Source organism: Oreochromis niloticus, linkage group LG15, assembly GCF_001858045.2.
Source record: "Oreochromis niloticus isolate F11D_XX linkage group LG15, O_niloticus_UMD_NMBU, whole genome shotgun sequence".
Lineage (NCBI taxonomy): Eukaryota > Metazoa > Chordata > Actinopteri > Cichliformes > Cichlidae > Oreochromis > Oreochromis niloticus.
This window is the reverse complement of record NC_031980.2, coordinates 32,702,017-32,718,595: the sequence shown is the minus strand read 5'-3', so window position 1 is coordinate 32,718,595 and position 16,579 is coordinate 32,702,017. Positions and strand designations below refer to the sequence as shown.

General features: G+C 40.4%; 1 protein-coding gene across 4 annotated transcripts; it reads left to right on the top strand.

Annotated features, from left to right (window-relative positions):
- The first annotated feature begins 2,054 nt into the window (after window positions 1-2,054).
- LOC102079216 (disabled homolog 1) lies at window positions 2,055-16,116 on the top strand. 4 transcript variants are annotated; one of them, XM_019346157.2, is made up of 11 exons: window positions 2,055-2,149; window positions 3,347-3,495; window positions 3,616-3,765; window positions 8,088-8,227; window positions 11,376-11,474; window positions 11,741-11,872; window positions 12,841-12,927; window positions 13,019-13,060; window positions 13,158-13,220; window positions 13,951-14,044; window positions 14,156-16,116. In XM_019346157.2, exons 3-11 carry the CDS (start codon window positions 3,696-3,698, stop codon window positions 14,560-14,562), a joined length of 1,134 nt encoding a protein of 377 aa, XP_019201702.1. In that variant the 5' UTR covers window positions 2,055-2,149; window positions 3,347-3,495; window positions 3,616-3,695; the 3' UTR covers window positions 14,563-16,116. The 4 variants fall into 4 exon arrangements, with proteins under 4 accessions (XP_019201702.1, XP_025754822.1, XP_025754823.1 ...); XM_025899037.1 differs by lacking the exon at window positions 2,055-2,149 and having other exon boundaries at window positions 13,954-14,044; XM_025899038.1 differs by lacking the exons at window positions 2,055-2,149; window positions 3,347-3,495 and having other exon boundaries at window positions 3,616-3,731.
- The last annotated feature ends 463 nt before the right edge of the window (window positions 16,117-16,579 follow it).

Genomic DNA, 16,579 nt, shown 5'->3' with positions numbered 1-16,579 from the left:
TACAGCAGGTATATGTAATACGGTTAGTCAAGAACAGTGAGCAAAGAGGACTCAATGGCAGGACTCAGAGAGGTCAAGTTTAGTGCATTTATTTACAGTGAAACACCCAGGTGATGTTATAAGTTGTGATGGGGAAACAAGGGCTCTGGGGATCCAAGGATCAGGGGCATCCAAATAACCAAAACTCTCCTCACTCAGCTCAGGCACTCCCTCCAAGCAATCCAGGGAGAGGAAAATCCAGGGAATGTCTGTATAAAAAGGAAAGAACAGCGGGCAGGAAAAGAGCACACACCACACTAAAGAGCATAGTTGAACAGTCCAGCAAAGAACAAAGCTCAGCCACTCACCTCCGGATGAGCTCATCTGGAGCAGGTGGTTGATTGTTGCAGGTGTTTTCAGCCAGAGGCGGGAACCTGCGATTAGTCCCACCCATGAACACAGACAGACACACAAGCACAGAGAGAGGAGAGGGAGACAGAGAGTAAACAAAGCCTGCAGCAGGCAGCTCAGGAGGGACAATGACACAGTGAGGCTCTGTTTGGTTTAGGGCAGGGGTCGGCAACCCGCGGCTCCGGAGCCGCCTGCGGCTCTTTAGTCTTTATTTTGCGGCTCCGGGTGGTTTGGGAAAATAAATTGGAAGTATTTAGCTGAAGTGCATTTTATTTGTGTTTAGTTCTTTTTTTTTTAACTTGTAGTTCTAAATTGGAAGATTATTGTGATTTTGAAATATAAAAATAAAATTATATCTTATTATTTTTTTCATCGCTCAAAATAAGCGTCACACTCGCGGAAGCCGGTGTACCCGCCAAAACGCCGTGCATTTATCGAGACTTTCAACCCCAGGTAGGCCAATTATGGATCTTCGGATCCACATTATGTCGGCAGCTGTTCTCCATCGTGAACTATGTTATAAACAAACACTGCTCACGCCTCACAGATGACAGCTTACAGTCCTGTAAAGATGAAAGCCCCGATTTGCAGACGCTGTGAGCAGAGGTTCGGGACCAGAAGTCTCATTGTAAACATATCACGGCAGACCTGACGATGTTTCCATGAACATGCTTTTCAGCATCTCTTTATTGACCACTTTTCACACACGGTTGCTGTACGCATACAGCCGGCTGTAGCGTCTCAGCTCACAGCCCGACAACACAACAGCAGAGAGAGCACAGACTTTAAGAAAGTGTACTTTTTTATTGATCCCCGTGGGGAAATTCCTCTCTGCATTTAACCCATTCACTCAGTGAAGCAGTGGTCAGCCTTTGGGCGCCCGGGGAGCAGTGTGTAGGGACGGTACCTTGCTCAGGGGTACCTCAGGGTAGCTGTTCAGGGGAATCGAACCCCCGACCTTCCGATCATGGGGCCACCACTCTACCTACTGAGCTCCAATTACTTTTTAAAAGTCAGGTCAAGGCTCCAACAGCCCAAAGGGGATATAAGGGAGGCGGCTCACAACAGTTTTTGTTTGCTACATGGATCATTTTAGTTCAGCTGGGTGTCTTTCCTTTTGTTATATTTCTTTAAGAGTTCAAAATGTGTTAATTACATAAATAAAATGTAATTTTCTCTGTAGCACTACATAGATTTTATAAGCAACACACCTTAGTTTCTCTGTGGATTCTTTTAAAAAGCAGTTAAAAACCTTTCTGTTCAAACAAGCCTTTTGTTGATCTACGTATTTTATATTCTTTACATTATTTACATTTGATCTTTTACATTGTGTATAATGTCTATTGATTGTATTGTTTATTTTAATATTTGTGTACAGCGCTTTGTGACTGCCTGTCTGTGAAAAGTGCTTAATAAATAAACTTTACTTACTTACTTTAGATGTTTGCACAAAGCACAATGGTAAAAAACAATATGTTATCTTCATTTTAGATTTCAAAAAGTATTTGCGGCTCCCAGTGTTTTCTTTTGCGTGGAAACCGGGTCCAAGTGGCTCTTTGGGTGTTAAAGGTTGCTGACCCCTGGTTTAGGGCTACATTTCAGCCGGAGCTGTTGGGAATCTTGTCAAAATCCATCTTTACAGAAAACTGAGCAAAAGGCAGCCAACATGGAAAGAAGAGCTTTGAATGTCCTCCAATGAGTCTGGAGAACTATTTCCTTCACATGTTACCCTCCTGTTGGTCGTCCCATAATCACCCCAGTGTGTATAAATAGTCCTGTCTGCCTCCTTGTCCTAGTCATACTGTTTCTATATTGTTGAAATCTAGTACACATTGTCATGCCTCCTTCAGTAAGGTTGTAATGATCATTGCAAATCTACCCGCATGCTTCCAAATAGCAAACACTAGCTTATGTTGTGCATGTGGTAAACATAGAAAAACACAACAAATATGAGCATGGGGGCGATCTTGAGCCCACGATCGCCCCCATGCTCATATTTGTCAAGAGTTGGGCTCAAGAGTTGGGAGTTCGAGCCCCGGCTCGGACAGTCTCGGTCGTTGTGTCCTTGGGCACAACTGGTGGTGTCTTGCCACCACCAGTAGGCAAGACACTTCACCCGTTGCCTACTGGTGGTGGTCAGAGGGCCCGTTGGCGCCAGTGTCCGGCAGCCTCGCCTCTGTCAGTGCGCCCCAGGGTGGCTGTGGCTACAACGTAGCTTGCCATCACCAGTGTGTGAATGTGCGTGTGAATGGGTGAATGACTGGATATGTAAAGCGCCTTGGGGTCCTTAGGGACTAGAAAAGCACTATATAAATACAGGCCATTTACCATGTTAGTATCGCTCTTGTGAACATGTGTGAGTAGTCTGTTTCCCCAAGTTAATAAAAATGCTCAGAGTGCCCCTTTAAAATTAAACAATGCACGCTGAGATACCAGGTATCATATTAAAGCTACAGTTAAACCACAAAGCTTTAATCTGCCAAGCCCAACAGTGTAATTAAAGCATTTTAATAAAGGGGTCCAGACCCCTGGCATAACTGAACGTGTCCATCTTTTTGTTGGAGCCAGTGCTCCAGCTCTTGACCGACTTTCATGGAGTTCATGTTGGTAGTTTTTGCATAGCGCTGGGTACAAACAGAAAAACAATTTAAAAAGAAGGGAATCCTTTTGTGGTATGATGAGGGATTACATAACGTCACGACTGATATTACATCTAGTTATTTCTGAAAACATCTCCGTCTGATATGTTTGTAAACTTTTATCCTAATCTTTCTTTTGTTTTCAGCATTTTCTCTTTTCTGGCTTCTCTCAACCATCCTTCCTGCAGAGTTTTTCAGAAAACCTCAGCTGTTATTTTAAGAAAATACCACCCAAATCTGTCATTGAGGGAAAAGCATGACCTCACATTCATCCCCTGAGAGGGAAATTACCATGTACTGTCTGTCCTTTCTATTAGAGCTTCTTTAGTCTGCACAAATTCCCATGTAATTGGGCCTCCCAGCGGATGTTAATATATCACCAGTGAATCTGCAGCCTGACCTTTGACTCTGAGATATTGCAGACGAGCCAAGCAGCAGGGAGAGAGCAGAAACACACTCTGAGCAGGTGAGGTGGATCAAAGGTTTTAGTCTTCTGCTTTTAGATTCGGAAAATCTACAACACTACCAGAAATATTAGAGGGATTGTTTTACAAAAGACCTTTGATTTTCAAATTCTGTTTTGCAGCCAGAGGTTGTGACGAGCTCACTGTTTTCACGGGATCCTCTGTCCTGCTTGCCTTGATTTTCTAAGCAGACGTCATCGTGATGGAGACACAGCAAACGGCTGGAAGTTTTCCTGCGGTGAGCCAAACCGTTGTCACAGCAAGTATAACAGGTACAAGTGTTTGGTCTCAGCTGACCGTAAGGTTCAAAGTTAATAATGTCAGTAAAGAGTGCTCCCTCCAGAATGACGCAAAGCTACAGGAAAGGCTAACAATGCAAAGCGTGGATGTGCTTAGACTGTAAGCAAAGGCATATTTTATTGCTGTACAGTTGCAGTGTGTGCTAAACGCCTCTGACTGAGTCTGGCTCTGGATCTATTTTCATCCAGGCTCTTCAAACTGTTTCTTCTAATTGCTGCACATTTGAAGCAGATACATAAAGCCTCAGAGACTAACTCAGTTCTCAGAAGTTATCTTCAGCTTTCACATCAGCTGCCCAGGTGAACTCCCTTCTGCTTGCTTATTTTTCCACTGGCATTGCATGTTGTGGCACACAGAGCTCATTTCCAGCTGGGCTATTTTGGGCTCAGCTACCAAGATTCTGATCTTTATGGGATTTTAAAACTAAACACCAGGAATAAACCTTTAAGTAAAATGAAAATGGTATGAGCTTTTAAAAACAGACCAACAGTTCTGCCAAAGAGCCACTATTTACTTTAAGTTAGTGGGTATAAATTGCACTTTCCATTCATAATATAAACAGCGCTGACAATAATAGAGTATGTTTGGCTGTTAGTTCTAGGACAGTGAGTTTGTTGAGATTTGATGGGAAATAAAAGCTTTTGCAGGTAACGCTTTGTTTTGTTCTTCTGTTATGTTCTGTTCCAGCTCTGTGAGAAACATATGAGCTTACACGGTGGCTGTAAATTTCCAGCTGCGAGAAGCTTTCATGTGAAGCGGATAAATGTCTGTTTATGAGGTGTAAATTTCAACAGTTTCCATTTGTGAAAGCAGCTGTGTGGTCAGCAAAATGACGGACCGTCAGAGAAACTTTAATCTCCGACAGTAGATATTACATAATCCTTTTTAGAGACGTCTTTGACACATTAACCGCCATCAAGAGCAATGGTAATTTTATGAGAATATGATCACTTTAGACTGTAGCTCTCAAATAAAACCCACAGCCACTTTATAAGGTACACCTCTTTAACTGTTCGTTAACACATATCTATTCAGCCAATCACACGGCAGCAGCTCGGTGCATTTTGGCAAGTAGACATGATCAAAATGAACTCCTGAGACTCAAACCGAGCATCAGAATCAAGCAGAAAGGTGATCTATGTGACTTTGAATGTTGGCGCCAGATAGTCTGAATAATTCAGAAACTGCTTATCTACTGGGATTTTTCCCATATGGCTATTTCTGGGGTCTGAAAAAGAAAAAGAAGAAAATATCCATAGAGTGGCAGTTCTGAGCAAAAGGGCCTTGCTGATGACAGAGGTCAGAGGAGACTGGTCAGATGCAAAGGGAGCCAAAAGCAGACTCCAAAGGCAGGCGGGAATAAAACACTAAGAACTTTAATGATGGCTAGTTTGCAATCCAAAATTAAAATCTGTAAAAAGAAAAACAAATGTTATCCAACTTACTGGGAATAAATGGGAGAAGACAACACACACTCTGGCAATAAGCAAAAAGAAGACAGCGCTATAAATACACAAAGGGTTAATTTGAGGAAATAGAAACGGGGGAAATGAGACAGCTGAAACCGATATGGATAATGACACAAAGGACGTGAAACACAACGCAAGGACACAGGAGACAAAAACATACACACAATAACTTTACACTAAAGGAAACACAAGAAACTCTTTTTTTTTTTTTAAACTAAGAGCATGAAAATAACTAACAAAGCTTCTAAATAATCACAACATTGGAAAAAAATCAAATAAAGAAAGCTTGTTACATTGTTGCATACAGTAGCTACTGTATGCAACAATGTAACAAGAGCTCTGAACTTACAGTAGCAGACAACACCTTGGAGCAAAGAACAGGAAACTGAACTACAGTTCACACAGGTTCACCAAAAACAGACAACAGAAGACTGGAAAAATGTTGGTGTCAATTTGTGCTGCAACATTCACATGATAGGGTCAAGATTTTGCATAAACAGCTCATTGATGTAATGGTGTGTGGGGATATTTTCTTGGCACACTTTGGGCCCCTTAGTACCAACTGAGCATCGTTAAACAGCCACAACTTACTTGAGTATTACTGCTGACTATGTCCATCCCTTTATGACTACTGGGTACACTGATGGATTTATGATCTTAAACTGGTTTCTTGAACACGATAATGAGTTCTCGGTACTCAAATGGGCTCCACAGTCACCACAACAGTGGTACGACTGACCTAAAGCAGCTCTGCACCTTTTGCAGTTAATATTTTCTAGACAAAGTGCTTTACAGTTTCAAATAAAACACAAGGCACAGAAAATCACAAAGGTTTTAAAGTCATGTGAGTTGCATCTGGTCTGGAACGAAAGCAATTTCTGAATAAATTTGCAATTAAGATTTTCGAGAAATACAATGTCTCAGTGATTCTGACTTTAATCAGAAGAAAACTATGTCTTAAATGAAAGTATCTGCCAAGTTGCAAAATATTTCAAAATTTTCACTCATTCGAAGCGTGATTCAAAGCTCTCGGGAAAAGATTCCGGTCTATGTTATCAAACACCGCTTAAGTCAGAAGTGGCTAAGAGCAGAAGAGCAATATATCATAAGTGTGATTAAAAAGATGTCGGACCCTGAAGTGAATGTGGGATTTGATGGGCTGTAAAGTAAAAAACATTCACAGATGTCTGCTATCTGAGCCAAGAGAAGCAAACATATTTATAAATTCTGATCTTATCCAGTTCTCTTTTTTTAACACTGCTACGACTGCTCAGCACTGGTGTTTTCCCATAGTGTCAATCACAGTACGTTAGCCTGTGTTAGCTGGCAAATTGTTACCAAGCACCCCGATGTAGGCCGCAAGTTGAAACGGGCTGGTCAAGCAGCAAAGATTATACTGCGAGTGTTGCGGGAGCTTCAACTTCTTTGGAGGACCAAAACTACCAAATTCTCACAAGAAAACTATAATTCAGAACTGATGAGTTCATGACATGTGACACAGACTGGTAATTCAACTTTGATTTGTAGCTACAACTTCTAAATGTCATCCAGTGTAGCCGTTTATAGCTGGAATGTGTGTCTTCAAACGAACCAATAGAAATAAAAAAATGAATATAGAAGACTTTTCTGCACACAAGCTGCTGAAGTGAAAGCTCCTTATTGATTTGATATGTAAAGAAATCCAACACACCTTTCCTAGAGGCCTGAGCATGTTAGTGCAGGGGTTGATCTGACCGTGTCAGCAGGAACGGTCCACTGATAACAACAGAGAGGTGAGGCATTTCTATACCGATGGGAGTGAAAGCTACCTGGACAATTTTGCTAACATGCTTCCTGTTTTGTTGTGACAGACTTTGTAATCTTTGTCTCAAAAGGTCATATAGAAATATAGAAATAAGATTTTACTTACTTATATTGCTTACTTTACTTCACCCATAGGGCATGGAGACTCAGTGGGTACAAGACTAGAGTCAGTCATGTGCTATGGGCTTCACGGTCACTAAATGTCAGCCCAGCTAAACACTGGGCAGGTTTGTCTGGGCTGATCTCTTGAGAAAAATATCCTGCAGTCCAGCATCAAATCAAGCCATAAGATAGCTGCGGCTCCCTAAGCCTGGTTCTACCAGAGGTTAAAAGGGAGTTTTTCCTTCCCACTGTCGCCAAGGGTTTGCTAATAGAAGGGTCATCTGCTTGTTTGGGTTTTCTCTGTATTATTATCGATTGTTTACTTTAACATATAAAACACCTTGAGGCAACTGTTGTTGTGATTTGGAGCTATATAAATAAAATTGAATTGTGTTGATTTCCCTTTAATTTGTTGCCAGTCTGTAGCTTTGTGTCAGTCTGTTTGTGCTCACCTTCGAACTAAACAGTGACTAAAATCCCGTAAAACTGTTACGTGACGCAAATGAAGCCGTTTAAGAGTCGACCTTTGCTACAGTCACACATGCTGCCATTTGCATTATTGCTAAATTACCTGTTTTCATGTCAGGAAATGGATTGAAACACTGACTCGGCATCAGTTAGATGCTTGCTCTGCAGTTTGCTTACACACAAGGAACGCCCTGTGTAAACACACTCATGCTTTTAGACACATACACACAAATATTTACTCATAAATCACAAATACTGCATTCTTTGTAAATACATGATTTAAAGGCGTGCGGACATCAAATACACAAATACACATAGGTTTTAGTCAAACTGTGACACACAAACATTATCCTAAATCCATTAATTAACCAAAATATACACATGTAAGAATTTATGAGGACGAATTTGTCCTCATAATTTGACCCTTTATGTCCTCTCTTCGTGGTTCCCAGGGTCTACCATGGTATCCATGGACACTATGTATCGTTTCCATGGGGAAGGAGTTCGCTACAAAGCCAAGCTGATTGGCATGGACCCAGTACCTGACGCCCTCGGAGAAAAGATGTGCAGAGACTCCATGATGAAACTAAAGGTAGTCCACCGCCAAAGTAAACTGACTTCTGTCTGCTCTTGATTAAACTGGTTGATTTCCTGTGAGATCAGTCTTCATTTTAAGCACTTTATTAGAGCAAAAATCAAAGATAAACATCAGACGTTTAATATTTCATGACTGCTGAGATTAAACTCAGTAGATTTATCATTTGGAGGTTCTTGTATTTCACAGACCAATATTTCTTTTTAAGCATCACAGCAAAAGTATTTAAAAGCCACGTCAAGATCTGGGAGGATATATTTTTTCTGTCCTTCTGTCCATTTCGGTCAGCACTCAGATGTCTCAATTTCTAACGGATGATTTTCATGAAAGTTATCACAGACATTTTTGGTTCCAAGATAAAAACGAAGAACAATAAAGTCCTTGTTGTCTTTTCTTTTTCCATCTAAAAAGAAAATAATACATCTTTAAAGTAAGTTAAAGATATAAGTAAATCATGTGCTATGTTTAAAGATCCCAATCTTAAGTATTCAGATCTTGTGTTGACGGTTAAAACTTACTTACTTTCTTCTGTTTTAGTTTTTTAACCATAGACTGTATATAAAAAAAGGCCAAAGCCACTGCAACGTTTGGTTTACTGACTTCAATTTTAACTTGAGCTCTCATTATAAAGATCTGCCTTGCTTTTAAAGTGGACACGAAACACCACATGTATTAAGGTTAATTTACACCACTGAGCCCTACTCTAAAAAACTGTCATTGGAAAAGAAAAGACATTAACCCTGATATAACTGGCGCTTAAATTACACCTCACTATTGCATAAAACCACGCTGATCGCATCTTGTAGAGATCCGCTCAGTCTGTCCACCTGACCCGATGAGGAAAGCTTGATGTCAGACTCACGTGGTTCAGCCGGGTGAACCACAGGAGACTCAAACAGGCTCAACTCCAGCCAATCTTCATAAAGAGATCTACAAACCCTAACATTACAGCTAACAACAACAGCTAGCCAACAAAGAAGAGCCACTCTGTGCTTCAGAGACAGAGAGTGAAAGTGGATAGTGTATCCATTTTTTTGTTTTTTTACATAAAACTCATCTGTGCAGCCAGGGGCAGTACAGAGGGGACTCCCTTAGACTGCTTTTTAGTTTCAGTTTCCTTGTTTTCCACTGAGATATCAGTGTTATTAGTTAGCTAAATGTAATCCTATTAGCAGCAACACATCTGTACTGGCATGTGATGGCGCTGCACAGGCTCTAAAAACTAACTTTAACCACTTATTTCTTAAATCCAGCTTCATGCAGAGTGTTACATCTATGATCGTTTTTAGAGGAAGCCTCCGTGACGTAAGTTAACACGTATTGTTTCACGCCCATCTTTTATGCACAGTCTATGATATGAGTTATATGTAGGAAAAGCTCCTGTTTGCTGTCTTTTTCAGTGGAAGAGCATGCGTCACTGAGTTCAGATCTTAAAGTTTTTCTTTGTGTTCGAGTTTATTTGCTAACTACAAGGTTTTAAATACTCACAGACTGCAGACTGAAAACTGTTATAAACAGACTCAATGTGTAGTTTTTGGACCTTTGTAGACCTTTCTGATGGCATTTAAATTTGACAAAGCATTATTATTAAATATTTTTAAACAAGAAACTCTTCCTTAACACAGTTTTAACCCTATGTTTGATGAATGAACAGTTTTTTTTTTCAGAAAGAAAATGAGTTGTGGGAACATTCCTGCTGTGGAAAAATGGCTTGTAATGCCTCTGACATCCTGTTGACTCCTGATGTGTTCTTCTAATCTCAAAGGACTTTGCATGATGCAGTGAGAGTTTGTTTGGAGGAGCGCGCCACAGCTTTTTAAAAAGTCAAAAAAAGGGGGGAAAAAAATAACAAACGATAAACAGACACAGTCCACAGGAAACGGACAGAGCGAGGTCACCGTCCCTCAAAATTGTAATCACAGTTGTGCGACCTGTCAAGACCGTCAGTGTCAGCATGCATCTAATGTAGTGTGAATAACTTTAAACTGCAGACTGGCTTTAATTTAAACCGTGAAACACTTTAGATATCACACACACACTGCTTTGAGTATAAATGTTTATACAATACACACTACATTACAACACAGTTAGAAGAAACACGCTACAGCAGTGGTGTGAGTCACCGATCGCAGTCACAGGAATGACATCACAGTAACAAGTATAAAAATACAGACGGCAGCAGCCAAACCACAAATCACTCAACAAATAGAATCAAAGAGCGAACTTCATGCAGGTAACTGTGGAGTAGCTAAGGATGTGTTTGACACAGATCCGACTGCTGTAAAAGCCAATTCAGGGTTTCTGGGTCAGTGTTTGAGGGCAACTGCAGAAGAGCAGCTTTGCATTTGAATACTGTAAGCTGTGTACAGTGCTGTGCAAAGGTCTCGAGCCATGCCTGATGTTTGTCAAGACCAGTTTTAAAAAACTGCTACAACATCTGGCTGCTTGGAAGTGTGACTCAAGACTTTTGCACAGTATACTTGTTGCATGTTTTGAGACCTATATATTTTATACAATATACATATAATAATTTATCAATAAAATGCATATACCTTTATGAAATATAATATATGAAACATAATATAAAAAGCAATGTTCTGCTGTGAAACCTGTGAAAACCACCCAAACCACACACTCAGCAATAGCAAAGAAAGCTTTCAGTAGCAAAAATTGCTAAGAAAACAAAGAGCCTAAGACCTTGGCCTGGGGTCCAACCTACCCAGATCAACTGGGACTGAGACATATCCACTGCCAATGTTTTTGTGGCTGTAAATCATGAATTAAAACAATTTCACAAAGTAAACCGTCAAAGAAAGCACTTGCTTTTTTGTTAACAGCAATAATCTGTATATCCTGGTTTGTAAGAGGTCATTTCAGCGGACCACTTCTGGCTGCAGATACAGTGTTCGCTACGGCTTTCCCGCGATGCTTACTGGCGGTGTTACATCAATCGTAGACACAATGACTGGGAAATACGTCAGAACTGCTCTGTGGGTTAATAAGTTTAGCTTTACTCCTTAATGTGAGTTTGACTTTTTATCTGTGCTCTGACTTGGAATATTGGAATATATGTCTGTAACTTCATGTTTACTTCTTATTCAGCTCACCTGTGCTGTGCTGTTGTGTGAATGTGTGTATGCTGAAGGGCTTTGAGGTAGCAGGAAGGAAACAGGGAATCCACAAGAGGAGAATTTGGTTGAAAATTTCCTCCAGTGGCTTGAAAATTCTGGATGAAAGGACCGGGGTGAGTCAAACAAGGGATTTCCCAACATGGGTCGTGTTTTCCTCAAATTTTAGCACCTCCTTCAGGTTGATAGTGGAAAGTTCATGCTTGGATTGCATAATAAAAGTATTTTATTACACTGCAGTTTTTTTTTTTCCAAAACTGAAAAATCTTAAGCGGTGGAGATGATATTTATACAAGTGCTGAGGATCAGTATCATAAAGCTGTTCTTATTTTGGTGGTTAGAGTATCTTGTATAATAAATAAAAGATAAATCCTCACTTCAGGCTGTTCTTCACGACCATGAGAGGAGCAGGATCAGCTCTTTGACCAAAGATGAGTCTGACCCCAGAGCTCTGGCTTACATCTACCAGCATCAAGACAACTACATCCTCTTCTACATCAAGACGGCTAACCTGGTAACGAAACACAGTACTAAAGCAGAAACAGGTGGTGTGATTAAATACTGCTAATGGTTTGCCACATAACATATAAAACATTTAATAGATTATTATATAAAAATGAATTATTTAATAAATCATTTAAAAGCATAAGTGTTTACCATAACTCCTCCAGTGGGCACATATAGCAAGTATAGTTGTTTAAGCACATAAATAAATACTGAGCCACCACAATGCAATATAATGCTGACATCATTTATCAGCATTATTTAACTTCAGTTAAGCATCAAACCATCCATTCTCTTCATTTTATCAGGGTCACAGGGGGCCTGGAGCCTATCCCAGCTGTCAATAGTGAGAGGCGGGGTACAGCATGGACCAGTCACCTTCTGACATATTAAAAAAATTAAATGAAATTCAATTCAATTCAATTTTATTTATACACTGCAAAATCACAACAACAGTCGCCTCAAGGTGCTTTATATTGTAAAGTAGACCCTACAATAATATATTTATACCCAACAATCATATGACCCCTATGAGCGAGCACTTTGGCGACAGTGGGAAGGAAAAATTCCCCTTTTCAGGAAGAAACCTCCTGCAGAACCAGGCTCAGGGAGGGGCGGCCATCTGCCACGTTGGGGTGAGAGAAGGAAGACAGGATAATTAAATATCAATTTTCATGCAGGAGGCATCTTTGTGCAATTTACTGCTCACAGTAGCATGTAGTGCATGTTTGGCAGATTCAGTCTGGACAGAGGAGAGAAACCTCAATTTCTATGAAGTGTATTTGTCTGCGTGGCATTAAAGTTCATTCTACATAAATACAGTTAGCTTGCATTCTCCTCAAAACAGGCATTCAGAGCAAACTTTAAAAAGCCAGTTCATCATGAACATGAATGATTGTCACTGTAGTTTGTTTTGCATGCTGCATTAGCCTGTTAAGAGTTTGCACAGCAGTAAGATGTTTTATCTGTGTCTGTCAGGCACATCCAGTGTTCCTCGACATCCAGGAAGTTTGTCAGCATGTGGACCAAGAGATCTCGCAGCAGCCTGCAGAGACACCAACACAAGTCAGAGAGAAGTTTTTTTTTGTCTCTGTGTTTTTGGTTGGTTTATTTGTAAGCTTTCACTCACCACTGTTGGTTTGTTTTCCTGTTTCAGGGCGCTTCTTTACTGGTTCTAAACAAGAGCTCAGCAGCAGAGGTTCATTTTTTTTATCTTTACTTTTTCTAAATGAAGGTAATCCCAAATTTAAATAAAATATTTCTGTGTTTTTATACATGGACTTGTTACTTTACAGGAACCAGCTCTTGAAGATCTGTTCAGCCCACGGCCAGATGTTTCATCACAACAGACAAAGCAGGTATAAAACAACAATACAAGTTTTTATGTGAGATAACAGCCATATTTCACATGAAATAGCTGACAAAAGCCAGTGTCCAAAGTTGGGTTGAAATGGTAGGGGGCTAAGCAGTATTCCAGACATTCGTCTCCCAGTTTCCGATTTTTCCCGGGGGGATCCTGAAGTTGTCCCAGATTAGATATGAAATCTCTCCAGTTGGTATTGATTTTACCCTGGGGTCTCCAAACCTCCAAAGGGAGGTTTGTCAGAACTCCTCGTCCCCTCTCTCAGGCTGAACCCAGCCTGCCTGAGGAGGAAACTCATTTTAGACACTTGGGTTCATGACCTTACTCTTTTGGTTATTCCTGACTATTTTTAGTTTAGTTTATATTGTTTTCACAGCTAGTTTCTTTAATAAATTGTGATTTTATAGTGCTATATGTATACATCTTTCCTGTATACTTTTATATGATATTACTTGTATATTATAGTCTTACAGGTGCTCAGTGTGTTTAAGTTTAATTTTTTAACTAAAGTCTAGTTTTTATCCTAAATAATCTTTTTTTTTTCACACCCAGTATCACTTATTAGTTTAATTGTAGCTCATTATAATAGCTTTGGTGCAGCATTATTGATTCAGCCCATGAATCTCACAAAATGAGACGATTGTAATACAAATACACTCCTGTCTCCTTACCTTTAGCTAACATAGGTGAGAATTTATATTTTATTCTCTCCTTGTTTCTGCCAGCAGCCCTCGTCCACCAATGAGCTGATGGAAGTGTTTTCCACCCCACTGGAGGAGCCTTTGACACCCAGTCAGATCCCAGGTATCAGTAAGCCAGGTAAGTGGAAACATAAGGACACTTTCCTCTTAAAAACAGTTGATTTGTAATAACATTACACCTCATAGTGTAGCGCATTTTTTATTTTAAATCTTTTTTTTCCTCCGTCAGAGCCTCCACAGCAACAGCAAGTGCTCTCCAGCTCGCAGATTCTCTCTATGTTCCCCACACATCCTGTAGGTGGCTCTCCATACTCATCCCCCACATACCCTCCAGCCAGCATGCCTTGGGGCCAGCAGGCACTTCCAGGAAACCAGTGGGCGGCCCCGTGGCCCACTGTGCCTGGCAACATTTCACCATGGGCACCACCAGGTGTCACAGTATCCCCTACATTAAGCCAGCCTCCCAGCATGGCCAACCCTCAGCCCAGTTTCATGGTGGGAGGAAACGCACCCCCTACACCCTCTGGTGTTAACAGCTACTCCACCCCTTTACACTCCTTAAACTCCACCCCTACAGGAACAACAGCAGCGCCACTGTCAGTGTCCTCACCCTTGGAGAACCCCTCCCTCCTTTGAAATGAGTGTGGATATGTGAATTTATTGAGTTGATGCTTTGTTTTTAGAACTTTTAGTAAAAGAAAACATCACCACACACCTATAATGAAGCTCTAAATTATAGCACCAATATTCTTATATCGTCATTTTCTTATATATTTAACTACTTTAAGGGCTGCCATGAGATGAGAGGTGGGGTAGACTGGACAGGTTTCAAGTCCTTCACAGGGGCTAACAGAGATAGACAGACAACAGTTCATGCTCATATCTACACCTACGGCTGATTTACAATCACCAGTGAACCTAAACTGACTTCAGAAGCCAGAGAACCCATAGAGAACCACACAGGCACAGGGAGAGTGCGTGAGCATGCAAACGGCACTCAGAAAGCCCCCAGACTGAGTCTGACTCCTCTTGCTGTAAGCCAACAGTGTTGAGTAGCAGTGTTGTGTAGTCCGCATATTTTCGATAGGATTGAGGTTGGGGCTTTGGGAAGGTCATTCCAGAGGCTTGATGTTAGCATGCTTTATCCATTAGGGTCATTGTCCTGTTGGAACATCCAGTTGTGTCCAAGTTTCAAGCGTCTAACTGTTGATTAGAGATTAATTTGATGAGTTCAGAGGTAGTACTTCTCCTTCATTATTCAATCCACTTTGTGTAATGTACCAGTATCATTTGCAGCAAAACAGCCCCAGAGCATGATGCTACCACCACCATACCTGATAGCTGGTACAGTGTTATTAGGCATGAAAGCCTCACTTTTACTCTTCCAAACATGCCTCTTGTCATTTGGAAAAATAGCTCAATCTTTGTCTCATCTGACCATAAAACTTTTCTCCAGAAGCCGTTTGGTTTGTCCATGTGGACAACTGCATATTTCAGTTGAGGTTGAAGGTGCCAGTTTTGGAGCAGGAGCTTCTTTCTTGATCAATACCATCTCAGACGGCAATACTCACTTTACTGTGGACAGTGACGGTGCTGTTCCAGATGTTTCCAGTTCATGGCAGGCTTGAGCCTTTTCCTTTCATCTGAGGGTCTCCTTTCAGACCTTCACAAAGGGATGATCCTGGAATCTGCAGTTAGAAATGCCCCATTAAACGTCTGGAATAGCCTTCAGAAAGCCCCGACTTTAAACTTCTTGAAAAGTTATGGACTACTCTTAAAATCCAGATCTTTGAACTCTTGTAGCTCAACATGGCAACAGCAAATAAATAAATATTAAAATACTATTAATACCATTAATAATAGCCTAAACAGAAAACAAATCGTACAATTTTAATTTCTAATAAATATCTAATAAAATTTTTGTGCTGAACAGTGAAATCTGTCAATAAATGCTCACAACTTCCAACTTTGTTTTTTCATACAATTCATTCATTCATTCAAAAATCCTGTAGTCGGTAAATTGCAAAGTAGCATTCAGATAGATGAATAGATTGTAGATATGAGGAGCTGATGTTGATCACTTACTATGTTCACTTTTTTAAACAGGACTTTTTGAAATGGACTGTTTAAGCATTTGATTTGTGAAATTTGTTGATATCAAATAAACTCCAACTTTCTGTCTTGTTAAAAGGGATTTTGTGGGGTTTTGGCTCATTCACAGACAATACTGTGTTTTGGGGAAGTTTTTTCTCTCTCTAAATCAGAGTGTGGGGAAGTCTAATTTACACAATATATAATCTTTTTAAGAAACTTGTGACTTCCTCAGATTTTGGCTATGAAAAGACGGCTGACTACATGACGTGTACAAGATGAATAAATTACATAACGTACGAGGAAACCCCCGCTCTTACTTCACTAAAATTCTCGTCCTTTCATGTATTTTTCAACTTCTCCTCGTCTTATCTAAATAAGGTTATTTTATTCTTACCTGCCTTAATTAATTTGCTTTTCTTCACTTCATGCGCTCGCACATGATAAAACGCAAAGAGTAGATTAACAAAAGCACACAGTGAGATTAATGGTACACTTTGTAAGGCCTGGTTGGATGTTGTTGTGCACATTATGATAAGGCTGACCTTTCAGGATGAAATGA